Raw genomic sequence first — 19,243 nt, 5'->3', positions numbered from 1 at the left:
TAAAGGTGTGAGGTTAGAGTTTGTATGTATTCCAATCTTGAGTCAGACTGGTTCTATTTCCAAAGTAGGAACTTATAAAATGTTACATAGATTGGCTGCCTGCATTGACTGCCTGCAGGTTGTGGACGTTTTGACAAAATGGAATGTCCCTGCACTTTTGCAAATTCACATTCACCCAATATCAATGTGTGTGAGCATGTGACGGACAGAGAGAGTGGGTGTGTATGTGTATGTGTGTGAGTGAGGGAACGAGAGAGTGTGAGTGTTTGCACTTGAGTGTGTATGTATGGATGTGAATGTGAGTGCTTGAGGGTGTGTGTTTGCGTGTGTGCGTACTTGGTAGTGTGTGTGTGTGAGTGTGACGGTGCATAAGCCTGTGAGAGGATTTTTGCTTGGGTGTGAGTGTGGGGAGTGTATGTGTGTGTGTCTGAGAGAGAGCGGGTGTATGAGAAAGGGTCCTTTGGTCGTCTCCCTGCACGAACTGGTTTTTACTTGAATAAACGTTGGCCACGTGCCTGAATCCTGTCTGCCTCCTGAGTCTTTGTATCCATTCGGGGGGATAATGTCAAGGTGCTTTCCTTCTGGTTATTTTCAATGTTAAAAAGTAGAAGGAGTTTTACTCTGGATCCAACCCCGAGCTGTGGCTGTCCTGGGAGTGTTTGATGGAGATGGTGTTGAAAGAGCTTTACTCTGTCTCTAACACTGTCCTGCCCCAGCTCACAGAGTGTTTGATGCTGACGCTGTTGATTTTGAGATTTGTGTTGGAAGCTGAAGTAACATCCCCTTTTCTCAACGGTTGCAGTGCCTCAGTTTTATAATAGCTTTGTCATTCTCTCAGCTCCTACTGACCGTACACAGACTTCCCGTTTGTTGTTCGTATCGTGTATGATTGCCTCACATTTATTTGGTAGGAAGTCAAGTAACTTCTGTATTTTTCTGTAAAACGACAAGAGTAAGGGAGTGAGAATGATGAAATGGTGAAGTATTAACGATGAGGTCTCTCTATGTTTGTCTTTCTGCAGTCCTGCTGTCAGTCTCAGTACGGGGTCACAGTAAGTACTTTCTAATACTGAACTTTCAAATCCACTTTGTTCATCATGGAATTGCCTCCTCCTCTGTTTACTGTCTGGTATTTAGTTCCCAAACTGTTCCTGCTCAGCACGATGTGCCTTTTCCTTCACTGCGGTTTCTACATCAGGGAAAAATCATTTGTTTTATCAAAAATGAAAGCAGTGACAATTGACTATTCCGAGCATGATGATTTATTCCTTCATGTTTTCCTTGTAGATTCATGAATCTTAGACATTTACAGCGTAAAAGGAGGCCATTTTGGGTGATCATGTCTGTATCAGTCAACAATGATTTCACTCTACTTCTCCCATTTTGCAGCTCTCCATCTAAAAGCCTTCTTAACCAACTTATTGAGGGATTTAATGTAATTAGTGGGATGGAGATCATGGTGGGAGGTGGGATTCAGTTGGGGGGAATTTTGAAAATCAAAAAGGGATGCTGTTCAGAGGGTCAATGTGGATTTGTTGGGTCAAATCTCCAGTTTTCACACTGCAGGGATTCGGAAAAATAGAAATGACAGAGCAGAGGTGCAGGCTACTGAAGAGGCAAACAGAAATGCAAATGAACATCGAAGTACAAATGTTACCAGTGTTTATAACTCAACCGCCCTTTCAGGCAGTGTGTTCCAGAGTCGTATTAACCTCGACCTGAGGAAGAATCTGTTCAAGTCTCCTCTCACCCTCTATCTCCGACCTTAAATCTATATTCTCTGTTTACTGACCACAGTATGAATGAAGAAAGGACCTTCTTGCCTATCCTATCTGAGCACTCATAATTCTCCATATTTTATTAGTTTTCCTGTCAAACAATAAAAAAAAAGAGAGCAGAGAATGCAGGGTAGTGAAGAGGTGAATGATAATCAAAGTGTGATGGGAAGGGGTCGGAGATGTACGGACAAAGATACAAGAGGCGAGGCCACATTGGATTTGGTACTGGGCAATCAACTGGGCCAGCTGTTAGATTTGATGATAGTGACCACAATTTGGTTAAGTTTACTTTAGCGATGGCAAGGTGCAGGTATATACTGCAGGGCAAGTGTTATAGCTGGGGGAAAGGCAATTATGATGCAATGAGGCAAGATTTGCGAAGCATAAGATGGGGAACGAAACTACAGGGGATGGTCACAATTGAAATGTGGAGCCTGTTCAAGGAACAGCTCCTGCGTGTCCTTGATAAGTATGTACCAGTCAGGCAGGGAGGACGTGGTTGAGTGAAGGAACCATGATTTACGAAAGAAGTTGAAGCTCTTGTCAAGAGGAAGAAGGAAGCTTATGGAAAGATGAGATGGGAGACTCAGATAGGGCACTTGATTGTTAGACGTTAGCCAGGAAGGACCTAAAGAGAGAGCTAAGAAGAGTCAGGAGGAGACATGAGAATTCTTTGGCAGGTAGGATCAAGGAAACCTCTGAAGCTTCCTTTCGGTGTATCAGGAATAAAAAAAATGACTAGAGAAAGATTAGGGCAGGTCAATGACAGTAGTGGGAAGTTGTGTGTGGAGTCTGAAGAGATAGGAGTGGCGTTAAATGAATATGCTTCATCTGGGTTGCACAGTGGCTCAGTGGTTAGCCCTGCTGCCTCACAGCGCCAGGGTCCTGGGTTCAATTCCCACCTCGGGCGACTGTCTGTGTGGAGTTTGTACATTCTCCCCATGTCTGTGTGGGTTTTCTCTGGGTTCTCCAGTTTCCTCTCACAATCCTAGGATGGAGAGGTCAGGTGAATTGGTCATGCTAAATTGCCCATTGTGATCGGTGCATTAGTCAGCAGTAGTATATATTTTGATGGTCCAGTCTTAATGGGCTGAAGGGCCACTTCTGCACCATCTGATTCTGTGATTCTAAACCAACAGCAGATACCAATAAAGATCGTAAAGGTGGAGACAATTGGGATGACAGTAACTGGACAAGAAATAGAAAAACTAACAGCAATCGATGCTCTGGGCATATACAGAGAAAGAAAATAATTGTGGAACTATGTGAGGGAGAAAGTTGGGAATTTAAAACATGGAACAGGGAAATGGTAGATAATTTAGATTTACATGGTGATCAGCTCACAGAAGTTAACAGCACAGAAGGCCATTCAGCCCACTGAGTCTGTGCTGGTCACCTATCTATTCTAATCCGATTATCCAGCCCTTGCCCTCACATACCTCATGACCAGCCTGTCCATATTTTCTTTCTGCCTAAGGCTATCCTCCTCATTATTGATCACCCCACCAAGTTGTTTATCCTCTGGGAACTTGTTGATCAATCTGCCGACATATAAGTTTATATCATTGATATAAACCACAGACAGCAAGGATCCTAACACCTACCCCGGTGGGCTCCTAGTGGACAAGAACATCCAGTCGGAAAAGGGTCCCTCATCCTTCATCTTCTACTTCCTGCTTGTCAGCAAATTGTGGATCCAATTTCCCAAATGTCCTTGGATCCCATGGGTTCTGACCTTTACTATCAGTCTCCCATGTGGAGATTGACAAAAGCCTTGCTGAAGTCCAAGTAGACAACATCAAAATCATTGCCTCATCTGCACACCTGGTCTTTGCTTCAAACAAATTCAATTATTGGTCAGATGTAAGACCGTAGGATATTGGAGTAGAGCTAAGCCATTTGACCCATCAAGTCTGCTCTGTTTGTGATCATGGCTGATATGTTCCTCAAACACATTCTCTGCCTTCTCCCCATAACACCCTTGAACCCCTGACTAATCAAGAACCCTGTCAGAAATACACTCAATGACTTCGCCTCCACAGTCCTCTGCAGCAATGAGTTCAACAGAATTCTCACCACAGGCTGAAGAAATTCTTCCTCGTCTCAAATCTAACCCTGCTCTCTGTGGCTGTGCCCCTGGGTCCTCATCTCTCCCCCGAGTAGAAACATCTTCACGTTCATGATATCCAGGCCTCTCAGTATTCTGTAAGTTTCAATCAGATCCCCCTCATCCTCCTAAACTTCCTTGAGTACAGACCCAGAATCTGTACTCATCATAACAAGTCTTCGCCCCCTGGATCATTCTTGTAACTTCCTCGATCTCTTCCAATGTCAACAGCTCCATCCTCAGATTTGGGGCCCAAAACTGCTGTCAATATTCCAAATGTAGTCTGGCCAGATAGAGCCTTATACAGCATAGGCCATACACCCCCTAGCCTTGAATTTACACCCTCTCGAATGTAATGCTAACATTGCATTTGTTTTCTGAACTGCCAACTGTACTTAGAACTTAGAACATAGAACATAAAAAAGTACAGCACAGAACAGGCCCTTCGGCCCACGATGTTGTGCCGAAGTTTAATCCTAATGTAAATTATACTAACTTCACCTACACACCCCTCAACTCACTGCTATGCATGTTCATGTCCAGCAGTCGCTTAAATGTCCCTAATGACTCTGCTTCCACCACCACCACCGCTGGCAATGCATTCCATGCATTCGCAACTCTCTGTGTAAAGAGCCTCCCTCTGACATCTCCTCAATACCTTTCTCCTAATATCTTATAACTATGACCCCTCATACCAGTCAATCCTGCCCTGGGGAAAAGTCTCTGGCTATTGACTCTATCTATTTCTCTCATTACCTTGTACACCTCGATCAGGTCTCCTCTCTTCTTCCTTCTCTCCAGAGAGATATATCCGAGCTTTTTCAACCTTTCTTCATAAGGCAAGCCCTCCAGTCCAGGCAGCATCCTGGTAAATTTTCTTTGCACCCTCTCCAAAGCCTCTGTATCTTTCCTATAGTAGGGCGACCAGAACTGGACACAATATTCCAAGTGTGATCTCACCATGGACTTGTAGAGCTGTAGCAAAACCTTACAGCTCTTAAACTCAATCCCCCTGTTAATGAAAGCCGAAACACCATATGCTTTCTGAACAACCCTAACCACTTGGGTGGCAACTTTGAGGGATCTATGTACACCGACCATACCAGAAGAGAGCAGAAGCGAGAAGATGATGAGGAAGGCAGAGAGGAGACAGGTGCAAGAGACCGCGGGGGAAGTACCTGTCAGGAACAAGTTGAATCTTTTGGAAACAGTAGAGACAGATGATACTGCCAATCCGTGAGGTGGTCAGGTCTGTCAATCAAAAGCTGGAGTGGAGGCAGAGCCGAGGAGTCAGACATCGCACAGAGCCGTGGTAATACGGGACTCCATAGTGAGAGGAACTGAACGGGGTTTCTGTGGAAACAGGTGGGACTTAAGGATGGTGTGTTGCCTTCTTGGTGCCAAGATTAAGGACATCGCAGACAGAGTGCAGGAAATCCTCAAGGGCGAAGGTGAAGAGCCAGAGGTGGTGGTACATGTCGGCACAAATGATGTCGGGAAGAAGAGGAGGAACATACTGCAGTGGGATTTCGGAGAACTAGGAAGAAGGCTGAAAAGCAGGACATCCAGGGTGGTTATCTCCGGTTTGCTTCCAGTTCCTCAGGTTGGAGAGGCCAGGAACAGGGAGATAATGGACTTGAACATGTGGCTGGGGAACTGGTGCAGGAAGCAAGGATTTAAATTCTTGGATCACTGGGGTATGTTTTGTGGTCAGCATAAATTATACAAAAGAGACAGTTTGCACCTTAATAGGTTGGGGACCAGCATTCTGGCAGGCAGGTTTGCTACTGCAACACAGCTGCATTTAAACTCAATAGCGGGGGGTGAGGGGGCAAACTGGAAGTTTAAGAAGGAAATTGAAGGGAAAGTTAGAACAAGGGAAGTCAAGAAAGTCAACGGTATCAATGAAGCAGAAAATTCTAAAAGGGATCATGCCGTAAGGTTGAGTGAAATAGGGGTTGATAGGAAGGGTGAGAGCAGTAACAAATTAAAAATACTATATATGAATGCACAAAGTATTAGAAATAAGATGGATGAGTTTGAGGCTCTTTTGGAAATTGGCAGCTACGATATTGTGGGGATAACTGAGACGTGGCTTCAAGTGGACAGGGCCTGGGAAATGAATATTCAAGGCTATACGTGCTATCGTAAGGACAGACTGATGGGCAGAGGGGGTGGGATGGCCCTGTTGGTAAAGGATGATATTCAGTCCCTTGCGCGGGGGGTACCTACAATCAGGGGATGTAGAGTCAGTATGGATAGAGCTGTGAAATTCTAAGGGTAGAAAGACCCACAAAGACAGGCCCCCAAACAGTAGTATGGATGGCGGGTGTAAGTTGAATAAGGAGCTGAAGTTGGCCTGTCACAAAGATGTTACTACAGTTGTTATGGGGGATTTCAACATGCAGATAGACTGGGAGAATCAGGATGGTATTGGACCTCAAGAAAGAGACTTTGTGGAGTGCCTCCGAGTTGGATTCTTAGAGCAGCTGGTGCTGGAGCCTACCAGGGAGAAGGCAATTCTGGATCTGGTATTGTGCAACGAACCAGAATTGATCAGGGACCTCGAAGTGAAGGAGCCATTAGGAGGTAGTGACCATAATACAATAAGCTTCAATCTGCAATTTGAAAGGGAGAGGGTACAATCGGTAGTGACAATATTTCAGTTGAATGAAGAGAACTATGGAGCTATGAGGGAGGAGCTGGCCAAAGTTCAATGGTGCAATACCTTAGCAGGGATGACAGTGGAGGAACAATGGCTGATACTTTTGGGTATAATGCAGAAGATGCAAGATCAGTTCATTCCAAAAAGGAAGAAAGATCCTAGGAAGAGGCATGGGTGGCCATGGCTGACGAGGGAAGTTAAGAAACATATAAAGTCAAAAGAGAAAAAGTATAACATAGCAAAGAAGATGGGAAAACGGAGGACTGGGAAGCTTTTAAAGAACAACAGAGGATTACTAAGAAGGAAATATGCAGAGAAAAAATGAGGTACGAAGGTAAACTGACCAAACATATAAAGGAGGATAGTAAAAGCTTTTTTGGTATGTGAAAGGGAAAAAAATGGTTAAGACTAAAATTGGTCCCTTGAAGACAGAAACAGGGGAACATATTACGGGGAACAAAGAAATGGCAGAAGAATTGAATTGGTACTTCAGATCTGTGTTCACTGGGGAAGACACAAGCAATCTCCCAGAGGTAACAGTGGCTGAAGGACCTGAACTGAAGGGTATTCATATTTGCCAGGAATTGGTGTTGGAGAGACTGTTAGGTCTGAAGGTTGATAAGTCCCCAGGGCCTGATGGTCTACATCCCAGGGTACTGAAGAAGGTGGCTCTAGAAATCGTGGATGAGTTGGTGATTATTTTCCAGAGTTTGATAGATTCAGGATCAGTTCCTGCAGATTGGAGGGTGCTTAATGTTGTACCACTTTTTAAGAAAGGAGCGAGAGAGAAAGCAGGAAGTTATCGACCAGTTAGTCAGACCTCAGTGGTGGGAAAGATGCTGGGGAGTCAATTATAAAGGATGAAATTACTACACATTTGGATAGTAGTAACAGGATAGGTCAGAGTCAGCATGGATTTATGAAGGAGATATCATGCTTGACTAAACTTCTGGAATGTTTGAGGATGTAACTCTGAAGATGGATGAGGGGGATCCAGTGGATGTAGTGTACCTGGACTTTCCGAAAGCCTTTGATAAAGTCCCACACAGGAGGTTAGTGAGCAAAATTAGGGCACGTGGTATTGGGGGCAAAGTACTGACTTGGACTGAAAGTTGGTTGGCTGACAGGAAACAAAGAGTAGTGATAAACGGCTCCCTTTCGGAATGGCAGGCAATGACCAGTGGGGTACCGCAGGGATCAGTGCTGGGACAGCAGCTTTTTACAATATATATTAATGATATAGAAGGTGGTATTAATAGTAACATTAGCAAATTTGCTGATGATACAAAGCTTGGGTGGCAGGGTGAAATGTGAGGAGGATGTTAGGAGATTACAGGGTGATCTGGACAGGTTAGGCGAGTGGACAGATGCATGGCAGATGCAGTTTAATGTGGATAAATGTATGGTTATCCACTTTGGTGGCAAGAACAGGAAGGCAGATTACTACCTAAATGGAGTCAAGTTCGGTAAAGGGGCAGTATAAAGAGGTCTGGGTGTTCTTGTGCACCAGTCAATGAAGGTAAGCATGCAGGTACAGCGGGTGGTGAAGAAGGCTAATAGCATGCTGGCCTTCATAACAAGAGGGATTGAGTATAGAAGCAAAGAGATTCTTCTGCAGCTGTACAGGGCCCTGGTGAGACCACACCTAGAGTATTGTGTGCCGTTCTGGTCTCCACATTTGAGGAAAGTCAATCTGGCTATTGAGGGAGTGCAATGTAGGTTCACGAGGTCAATTCCTGGAATGGCGGGATTACCTTACGCTGATAGACTGGAGCGACTGGGCTTGTATACCCTTGAGTTTAGAAGACTGAGAGGGGATCTGATTGAGACATATAAGATTATTAAAGGATTGGACACTCTGGAGGCAGGAAACATGTTTCTGCTGATGGGTGAGTGCCGAACCAGAGGACACAGCTTAAAAATAAGGGGTAGGCCATTTAGGACAGAGATGAGGAGAAACTTCTTCACCCAGAGAGTGGTGGGTGTTTGGAATGCTCTGCCCCAGAGGGCAGTGGAGGCCCAGTCTCTGGATTCATTTGAGAAAGAGTTGGATAGATCTCTCAAGGATAGTGGAATCAAGGGTTATGGATACTGATTGAGGATGATCAGCCATGATCATAATGAATGGTGGTGCAGGCTCGAAGGGCAGAATGGCCTTCTCCTGCACCTATTGTCTATTGTCTATTCTTTGCATCCTCTCCAAAGCCTCTGTATCTTTCCTGTTGTAGGGTGACCAGAACTGGACACAATATTCCAAGTGTGGTCTCACCAGGGACTTGTAGAGCTGTAGCAAAATCTTACAGCTCTTCACCTCAATCCCCTTTGTTAATGAAAGCCGAAACACGATATGCTTTGCTATCCACTTGGGTGGCAACTTTGAGGGATCTATGTACTTGCACACCCAGATCCCTCTGTTACTCAACACTGTCAAGAATCCTGTCTTTAATCCTATATTCAGCATTCGATTTTGACCTTCCAAAATGCATCACTTCACATTTATCCAGGTTGAACTCCATCTGCTATTTCTCAGCCCAGATCTGCATCCTGTCTATGTCGCGCTGCAGCCTGCAATAACCCTCAATACAATCAATGGCACCTCTAAACTTTATGTCATCTGCAAATTTACTAACCCACCCCTCAACCTCCTCATCCAAGTCATTTATAAAAACTACAAAGAACAGACCCCTGCAGGACCCCACTCATCAGTGTCTTCCAGGCAGAATACTTTCCATCTACAACCACTCTCTGCCTTCTGTTAGCCAACCAATTCTGACTCCAGGTAGCCAAATCTCCCTGTATCCCATACTTCCTGACATTTTGAATGAGCCTACTATGCGGAACCTTATCAAATGCCTTGCTGAAGTCCATATACACCATATCAACTGCATGACCTTTGTCGACCTGTCTTGTGACCTCCTCAAATAACGTGTTCTTCTCCACAATCTCATTCATAATGATGGACTGTAAAATCTTTCAAATAATGGAGGTCAGGCTAAACAGCCTATCGTATCCCATCTTCTGCCTCCCTCTCCTGAACAAAACCATTCTGTCTGCTTTTGATCCATCTCCACCTCTTAAGTGTAGATGAATTCTGCCCCTCAGAATTGCTTCCATAGTTTCCCTACCACTGAGGTTAGACTGACTGGCCTGTAGATACCTGGTTAATCCCTTGCTCACTTCTTGAATCATGGTACCACATTGGCTTTCCTCCTGTCTTCTGGCACCTCTCCATCTGCAGATCTAAGCTCCAACTGTATAACCTGAAGTCTTATCTTTAAGCTTTTCTACAAAGATAAGAGGATTATAATTAGCAAAAACTATTGTCTCATTAATTCGATATCAGACATAAATTTCAAAGTGTTGAAGAGCTGAGAGCAATGTTTCCTTTTCCATCGTTAAGCAATGTGAACCAACCAGGTAAGAATAACAAATTTCCTTCCCAAGAGTTTATGGTCATCATGAGATTCTTAATTCCAGATTTTAAAAAAATGAAACTCGACTATTGAGGGCTTTGAACTCCATTACCCCAGAAAATGACCTGGATCTCTAGATTTATAGCCTCCTGACAAGACAACTCCACTCTTGCCCCCCCAGTATTGGCAGTCACTGGTTTTGAGTGAACCACACACAATCTTCACTTTTCAGTACAATACTGAGCAATGACCTTGTTCCTGTCTTTCTTCACTGCTTCAATACGTGGTTTTGTAGCAATAATCTTCCCTCATGGAATCTCCTAGTAAACCACTGCAACCTCGTACAATTCATGTCAATCTTTTTTTGAAGCTTTTCCAATGTCGTTGGGTTTAGCTGCCTCTGGCTTCAGCACTGTAACCTATCGGGCCGTAAGGGAGGGAGGATTGCTGGGTTGTCACGGGGAGTCACAATTGGAGATATCAGAATAACTGAGGTCAGAATGGATTTGGTCCAAAGGGAAGGCTGAAGGAAGATTTGATTGAGATATTCAAACTCATGAAGGGTCAGGATCGTGTCAATAGAGAGACAGTACCCACTCATGAAGGGTCAGGATAGTGTAGATAGAGAGAGACTGTGCCCACTCATGAAGGGATCAAGAACTAGAGGGCACAGTGGGATGGCAGTTTATAAAATATTATTGTTCACTCAGAATGTGGATTCAAAAGTGGAGTGAAAAGAGATTTTAGGTTTCAGTTCTGTGAAAGTGACTTGTTAATTTGAAACAAAGGGTCAGAATGTGATCTGGAACAGTGAAGTAAAGACAGTGAGAAAGTGTCCTGGAGATAAATGACCTGGAGAGTTCATTGCTGAATATTTACCAAGGTGAGTTTTACAGTCGATACAAACAGATTTTTGAGTACCACCAGTCAGCTGAGTTCAGAAGAACAGAAGTCAGAAGAGTAGTTGTTTTAAAAAATTCCGAAAGTCTCCAGGTTGAGAGTTGTAAAAAAATCTCCAGATCATCAGCATTGAAAATAAGTCTGAAGCTGTTTCAGTACTCAAAGGAAGAGGGAGAGAAAGAGTCAATGAGTTAGTTTATGTTAATGCATTTCATAGAGAGACAGAGAGAATCCTATCTGGTGAAAATGCTGAGATTCAGTTGAGTGAGACATCCTGAAGTGAAGCTTACTGAAGTCAATGTAGACGACATCAACTGTATTATTCTCATCTTCATACCTCGTCACCTCCTCTAAAATTCCATCAAATCCAATTCAATCAAATTCCTTTACAAATTCATGCTAAATATCCTGGATTAACCTTTGTCTCTCCAAGTAATTATTCATTCTGTCCCTCAGAATTGTTTCCAATATTTTCCCCACCATTCATGTTGGCCTCACTGGCTTGTACTCTCCTGGTTTATCACCACCACCCTTGAACAATAGGGTAACAGGTAAAGGGATGATTGGCAAGTGAAATAACAAGGGTTCAGAGACACTGTCCTCCTGTTAGAGTGAAGGGTAAGGCCAGTAAGATGAGGGAACAATGGATGAGTAAATATATTGAGGCTCTGGTTAAGAATATGAAAGAATCATGTATTTGGTGTAGACAACTGGGATCAAGTGAATATTTTGAAGAGTGTAAGGGCTATCGGGGCATTCTTATGAGGGATATCAGGAGGGCAAAAAGTGGACATCAGATAACCTCAGCAGATAAGGCTGAGGATAAGCCAACGATATTCTAGAAAGTCATTAGAAGTCAGAGAGCAACCAGGGAGGGAATAGGGCCTCTTCAAGATCAATGAGGTCATCTATGGGTAGAACCAGAGGAGAGGGGGGGAGATATCCTAAACAAATATTTTGCATCAGTTTTTACTGTGGAGAAAGAAATTGATGCAAGGGAACTCAGGCAAATAAATATTAATGTCTTGAAAGCAACTCACTTTACTGAAGAGGAAGTGTTGGAGGTCTTCAAAAACATAAAAGTGGCTTTGTGCAGGGAAATCATGTGTCACAAACTTGACTGAGCTTTTTGAAAATGTTACCAAAAGACCAGTGAGGGCAGAGGGGGAGATATTGTTTACATGAACTTGTGTAAAGCTGTTGTCAAAGTTCCACATGGTGGACTAATTAGTGAAGTTAGGTGGCATGGGATTCAGGGAGAGAATGCCAGTTGGATACAAGATTTGCTTGATGGTAAGAGACAGAGTGTAGTGATGGAGGTTTGTTTTTACATTGATCCATCAGACCGCATTTGAGGAACATTCTAAGATATCATCCATCTTATGTCAGTGATTAACTCCTTCATCAATGTTGCAACACCCCCTCCTCTTTGACATTCCCCCTACCCCTACATGTCTCATCTCACAGTTCGATAGCCCAGAACATTGTGCTGTCAATCCTGTCACACCCTCAACTATGTGTCTGTGATAACAACAATATCTTATCCCCACTCATTAATCTACACCCTCAGCTCGTCTGCCTTACTCACAAGTAAATGCCATCCAGCCATGCCACACACCCTTATGCCCTCACTTGACGATATTCACACTGCCTTCTGGATTTACTTGGATTGCCTTCTCATCGTCCGTTCGCTCAGTTGGCTGGACAGTTGGTCTGGGATGTGGAGTGATGCCAACAAGGGATGTTTAATTCCCATATTGTCTGAGGTGACCATGAAGTTCCAATCTTCTCAACCTTGCCCCTTGTCTGAGGCAGAGTGACCCTCAGGTTAAATCATGACCAGTCATAACTTCCTTTAACGAGACAGGAGTTCTCTCGCACAATGATGAGTTTACTTTTTTACTTCAGTTTATTTTTTACCATCTTCATGTCTCTCTGTATCCCCCCCCACCCCCCCTGCCCCCCCACCCCGACAATGCTTCCACTGCATCCCCCATCCCTCTGCTGTGACTGATGAATGAGTCAGGTTGCTGAAGGCTGGCTGGGTAATAGAGTAGAAAGTGATGGGAAATAGAAAAGGTTCTGCAGGGAGGGCCCTGAGTCCTGCTCTTCAGATCACTCTGGGTCTCCTGGAACAATGGAGAGTTCAGATAATGGAGAGTCCAGTTACAAGTGGGGTTCCGCAGGGATCAGTTCTGGGTCCTCTGCTGTTTGTAATTTTTATTAATGACTTGGATGAGGGAGTCGAAGGTTGGGTCTGTAAATTTGCAGATGATACAAAGATAGGTGGAGTTGTGGACAGTGAGGAGGGCATTTGTCATTTGCAAAGGGACTTAGATATGATGCAGAGCTGGGCTGAGGAGTGGCAGATGGAGTTCAACCCTGCCAAGTGTGAGGTTGTCCATTTTGGAAGAACAAATAAGAATGCGGAATACAGGGTTAATGGTAGGGTTCTTAGTCAGGTGGAGGAACAGAGGGATCTTGGGGTCTATGTACATAGATCTTTGAAAGTTGCCACTCAGGTGGATAGAGTTTGTAAGAAGGCCTATGGTCTACTCTCGTTCATTAGCAGAGGGATTGAATTCAAGAGTCGTGAAGTGATGTTGCAGCTGTACAGGACTTTGGTTAGGCCACATTTGGAGTACTGTGTGCAGTTCTGGTCGCCTCACTTTAGGAAAGATGTAGAAGCTTTGGAGAGGGTGCAGAGAAGATTTACCAGGATGTTGCCTGGAATGGAGAATAGGTCGTACGAGGAGAGGTTGAGAGTTCTCCGCCTTTTCTCGTTGGAACGGCGAAGGATGAGGGGTGACTTGATAGAGGTTTATAAGATGATCAGAGGAATAGATAGAATAGACAGGCAGAAACTTTTTCCCCGGGTACAACAGAGTGTTACAAGGGGACATAAATTTAAGGTGAAGGGTGGAAGGTATAGGGGAGATGTCAGGGGTGGGTTCTTTACCCAGAGAGTGGTGGGGGCATGGAATGCGCTGCCCGTGGGAGTGGTAGAGTCAGAATCATTGGCGACCTTTAAGCGGCATTTGGATAGGTACATGGATGGATGCTTAATCTAGGATAGATGTTCGGCACAACATTGTGGGCCGAAGGGCCTGTTCTGTGCTGTATTGTTCTATGTTCTATGTTCTATAACTCTCAGGTACCAAACCCTCTCTTCAACCAACAGCGACAAACACCCACAGTCTAACATCAGGATGTTTACAAACCACCTGAAGCCCTCTGTTGTATCTAGCCCGGAGCTCCTTCCACTCTGTCACTCGTCTGTTCAGAAACCACAATTGTATCATATTATATCTTTTCTCACTAAATAACAGATTCAATGTCTTACCTCACTGTTTGGTGTCTGTTCTGTGTTCATATCCTCTCTCTCTCTCTCTCTCCCCCCACAGCGGATTCTGCTAATGGTTGGTCAATAACAATCGCGGATGGAGTGAGGGCTGAGGAAGGAGGCTCCGCTGTCTTACCCTGCAGCTTCACCCACCCTGACACTCACCTCACACTCACCGGCTCCATCTTATGGTACAAGGGGAAATCACGGGCTTTAATCTTTCAGTGCACAGATCCTGGTCCAGACCATTCCCAGGGTGAGCTGTGTGAGAATGTGATACAGTGGGACGGTGGGAATCGATTCAGATTCGTGGGGAACCTCAGCAACAAAGATGCCTCAATAATGATGGAGGGATTGAGCCGGGAGGATGCTGGTTCCTATCGGTGTCGTGTGGAGCTCAATATTAACAATTTTGGATCTGGAAAAGGAACACGCCTGAAAGTGGAAGGTGAGGAATAATGTTCTGATGTGTCACTGCCCTGACAGCTCAATGGGGACAGGCTCCACCTGGTCTGGGAGCTCTTGGGTTGGTTCCTTCTCTTGGGCTCTTCCAGTTGGTCTAAGGCAGGAGGCAGTGAGAAGGACAGAGACAGAGAGGCACAAAGAGAGAGAGAGAGAGAGAGACAGAGAGAGAGAGAGAGAGAGAGAGAGAGAGAGGCATGACTGGGATTTAGAGACCATTCCATAACTAACTTTAAAACCTCCCACAGTTACACTCATTCATTATCATGTTCAAACTGGCTTCATTGCTCTGGGATCGGGAACAGAGAAAACATCACTGACAATCCAAGCTCCAAGTTCCCCACCAATGACGGTCCAGCTTTATCACCATTGGGTGAGGACAAGAGAGACCTGGCACCTCCTGAACCCTCATTGGATGAGCTCATCTCAGGGTGAAGGAACCCTCAGCTCACATGAGCTGAGAACCTCACTGTTGCTATCCTCCACCTCTATTGGCTGAGGAGAAAATGGGGGGAGCTGTCCTTGCCAGAGGCTAATGTCCTGGGGATTGTGGCAGATTGTGAAATTTGAATTTGAAAATATCTAGAACTGAAAACTAGTCTAATAATGACTGTGTAATCGTCACCATTCAAAAAGAATCTGGGTTAATCATGTCCTTTTCGAAGGGAAATCTGCTATCCTTATCCAATCTGACCTACATGTGACTCCATACCCACAGTTTTATGTTTGACACTTAACTGCCCCTCAGTTGTGGATAAGGAGTGAACCCAGGAGTGCAAATGAAACTGTGGCTGCAAGAGCAGGTCACAGGCTAAGAATCCTATGAATTTACACACCTCCTGACTCCAAAGCCTATTGGCCAGTCAGGAGTGTGATGAAATACTTCCCACTTGCCTGGAACAGTGCAGGAAAATATATCACTGCTCTGTCATTATTACTGGGTCAAAGTCCTGGAAATCCCACCCTAACATCATTGTAGGAATAAAAATAACTATAAAATGCACTGCAGCAAGACAGCAACATTTCCTCCACCAGCACCTTCCAAAGTAGGGACCTTGAAGAGCTCAGTGAACAATGACATCAGATACAGGCCATCCTGACTTGGAACTATCTTTTCATTGTCCAAGGGGATGTGGGTGTCCCATGCACAGTCAGCCTTTATTGGCCAGCCCTGGAGAAGGAATGGTGAGCTGCCTTCTTGAACTGCTGTATTCCCTCAGCTGCAGAGACATTCACGATACGGTTGGTCAAGGATTTCCAAGGCTTTGTCCCAGTGACACTGAAGGAATGATGAAATATTCCCATCAGGGTGGTGAGTGTCTTGGAGGGAAGCTTGTAGGTGGAGATGTTCTCCTGTATCCCATGTTCATCAGTGAACAACCATCCCCATTCTGACCTTATGGTGGAGGGAGGGTCATTGACGATGCAGCTAAAGATGGTTAGACCAAGGACACACTAACCTGAGGAACTCCTGCAGAGATGTGCTCTGGAGCTGAGATGACTGATCTCCAAGAACAACAACCAGCTTCCTCTGTGCCAGGTCTGACTGAAACCCATGGAGGTTTCCCCCCTCAGCTTCCACCTGGATTCAGTTTTGCTCAGGTTCCTTGATGCTACACTCGCTCAAATACAGCCTTGATGTTAACAACAGGCACATTCGCCTGTACCTGTCTTTTTGTTTTTTCCGTTGTTTACCTATTATTTACTATCTATGCTACTTAACTCTGTGATCTGCCTGTACTGCTCACAAGACAAAGCTTTTTGCCGTGCCTCGGTACATGTGACAATAAATTCAATTCAATTCGATTCGATTCAATTCTATTCGATTCGATTCAATTCAATTCAATTCAGTCACCGACAGCTTCCAGCAGTTTAATTGGCCAAATTGAAAATATGTAACATTTCACTGCAAACGAGATACCTCAGTTGTTTTGAGCATGATTTGAATCTAAACAATCAGATTAAATTATCCCCCCGAATATTAAAACCCAATCGAGTTTGAATTTATTGTTTTTGCCAACATCAAACTAATGAGACAATCTGATGTTTGGGGTATATAAAAAAAAAGCAGATATGTTGAAAGTTAGACAGAGAGTAACTGCCATTGAAAAACTGCTGTACAAAACACTCTCAATCAAAGGGACCTTCTTCATATGAAACATCTTTGAAGTGAAAGACAGAAGTCGACCCAGGTGATCTTTAGCTGAAAGAAGAAACACACTGACAATGACAGCCACTGTGTGGTTTTGTAATGAAGCTGATGTAATTTTAATACAGGTGGTTATTGGAACAGTATATTGTTATTGAGTTGGAGGCAGAAAGCAAGCAACTAAGGGAAAGGAAGCTTAGAGTTGGAAATAGTTGTTGTTTAATGTTCACTTTGAGAGTTAAAGAATAATTTGATTTTTTTGTTTAAGTATTGGAATTTGGGAGTTCTCTATCACTCAGACGTTAACAGATTACGATGTGAGAAGAGCTTTTCTGGGTGTTTGGTTGAAGTCGCAGTTAAAGTTTCAGTTTGGGGGCTCATCTGCGATTTGGACGGGTTTAGACAGATCCAGTCTGAGATTTGAAAAGATTTGGGTACAAAAGATCCCAGCAGATTTAAACACTTGCCGATTAGTGTCCAAGATTTTTAAAGAAAATGTAGGTGAGAGAATTGATTTATTTTCAGTTATTTGTGGTTGTTTAAATCAAAAGTCGGAGGTCACACCCTTGGATTGTGTATCAGAGGTGAGAGAGAGATCAAATCAGGCAGGTGAGTTAGCTAAACAGCACTGAAAGAGGGTGCAGTGTAGATTGAAGCAGGTGGCAGATAAAAACTCCGGAATTCAGACATTTTCCCGTGGGGATGACGTGTTAGTATTGTTACCAATGGCAGGATATCCTTTCAAAGTCAGGTTCTGTGGTCCCTGACAAATTGAGAAAAAAGTTGAGTCAGGTAAACTATCTGGTAAAGATGCTGGACAGGAAAAAACTATATTGGGTATGTCATGGGAATATGTTGAAACATTATTATAATAGAGAGAGGGGGAACTGGAGGAACAGTGTTAGTTACTGGCCCACAGAGTGAGGAATCAAATCTCATGCTGTGCAGTTTGATTGCCTGAAAATACATTAAACAATGAAGAAGTCCTTGAGGAGTGGGATAGGTTAGTGAACAATCTGTCCCAGGAACAAAGAACCAGTTGAACTGATTGTTGCAGCAGTACAAGGACATATGCAGGAATAAGATGGAGAGGCCTGATCCTCTTGTGCATGAGGTAGAAGTAGGGAATGCTGTTCCAATAAAACAACACACCTACAGGCTTAATCCTTTCAATGCCACACAGGTCCAGAAGGAAGTGGATGCAATGCGCAATGCAGCTATCATCGAACTGAGTCAAAGCAAGTGGAGTTCGATGATCATGTTAGTTGCCAAACCTGACGGGATTCAACAATTTTGCTTGGACCATTGAAAGGTTAAGGCAGTTACAAAATCAAACTCAGATCAATACTAAAATTGGAGGACTGTACAGAAAACTTTGGACAAGCCCCTTACATCACAAAGTTGGACTTACTGTTTGGGCATTGTCATCCCTTTATCAGAGAAAGTGAAATAAATTTCTGTGTTTGTCACCCCAAATGGGTTATGTCAATTCAATGTCCTGCCCTTTGGAATGAAGAACACACCAGCCACATTTAAAAGGCTCGTGAACAGAGGTGTGGCTGTGTTAACAAACTGTGCAGTACATCTGGATGATGCAGTGATCTTTAGTGAGTCATGGAAAGATCACATGGTACAGTTGGCACACAGCTCTTTGAATGATTAAGAGAAGCAAAGCGGTAATAAAATTAAAGAAAACACAATTTGTGAAGGCAGAGGAGACATTATTGGGACAATACATCGGGCATGAAATGTTGACCCTCAGGAATGCAAAGACAAAGACCATCGAGGAATTTCCACAAACAACCTCAAAGAAAGAAGTGCTTTGGTTTTGGGGACTAAGTGGATTCTACTGGGAGTTTGTTCCAAATGTCAGCAGGGTAGTGACTTCACTCATGGATTTCCTGAAGAAGATCACAACATTTCGGTGGATGGAACAATGCCTGGAGGCACTTGACAATGTAAGAGTTGTATTAACCGTGGCACCAATTTTAGCTGCACCAAATGTTGCAATCAAAGTTGCAATCGATGCTCATGATATTGGTCTTGAGGCTGTACTGCTACAGGAAGATGATGATGGAATTGAATAGCCAGTTGGTTACTTTTCAAAGAAACCCAACACCCACCAGAGAAAAATATTCGACCATCGAAAAGGAATTATTGAGTTTGGTACTGGCCGTAAAACATTATCGCAAATTTAATGGAGAAATTTTAAATAAGGTTGAACAGATAACAATATTATACATATGTGTGCGGAAATTAATATGAACTTAAATTAATATCCTATGCATTTCATTGTCACTGGGTTACGAATTAGGCAAAAAATGGAGACATCTTTTCATTATGATGGTTCTTTTTATGCTTTGGGGGGGATTTTGTTATGAAGTTGAAGGTGTGTACTGTACCTTTAAGCGTTTGTGAAACCTGTT

The 19,243-nt window shown here is 43.8% G+C and overlaps 1 protein-coding gene across 3 annotated transcripts in view; it reads left to right on the top strand.

Moving 5' to 3' along the window:
* The first annotated feature begins 773 nt into the window (after positions 1–773).
* The window catches only part of LOC140494207 (polymeric immunoglobulin receptor-like), an 89,935-nt gene continuing 71,465 nt past the window's right edge, over positions 774–19,243 (top strand). For 2 of the 3 annotated variants that reach the window (XM_072593383.1, XM_072593375.1), the window contains exons 1-2: positions 774–1,052; positions 14,268–14,654. In XM_072593383.1, the coding sequence (XP_072449484.1) occupies positions 992–1,052; positions 14,268–14,654 (448 nt within the window). In that variant the 5' untranslated portion in view covers positions 774–991. The remainder of the gene's footprint in view (positions 1,053–14,267; positions 14,655–19,243) is intronic. The other variant, XM_072593391.1, reaches the window with a different exon arrangement.

This window comes from Chiloscyllium punctatum, chromosome 2 (genome assembly GCF_047496795.1).
Source record: "Chiloscyllium punctatum isolate Juve2018m chromosome 2, sChiPun1.3, whole genome shotgun sequence".
NCBI lineage: Eukaryota > Metazoa > Chordata > Chondrichthyes > Orectolobiformes > Hemiscylliidae > Chiloscyllium > Chiloscyllium punctatum.
The sequence above is the reverse complement of the archived record's forward strand: the minus strand, read 5'-3'. Positions and strand labels throughout refer to the sequence as shown.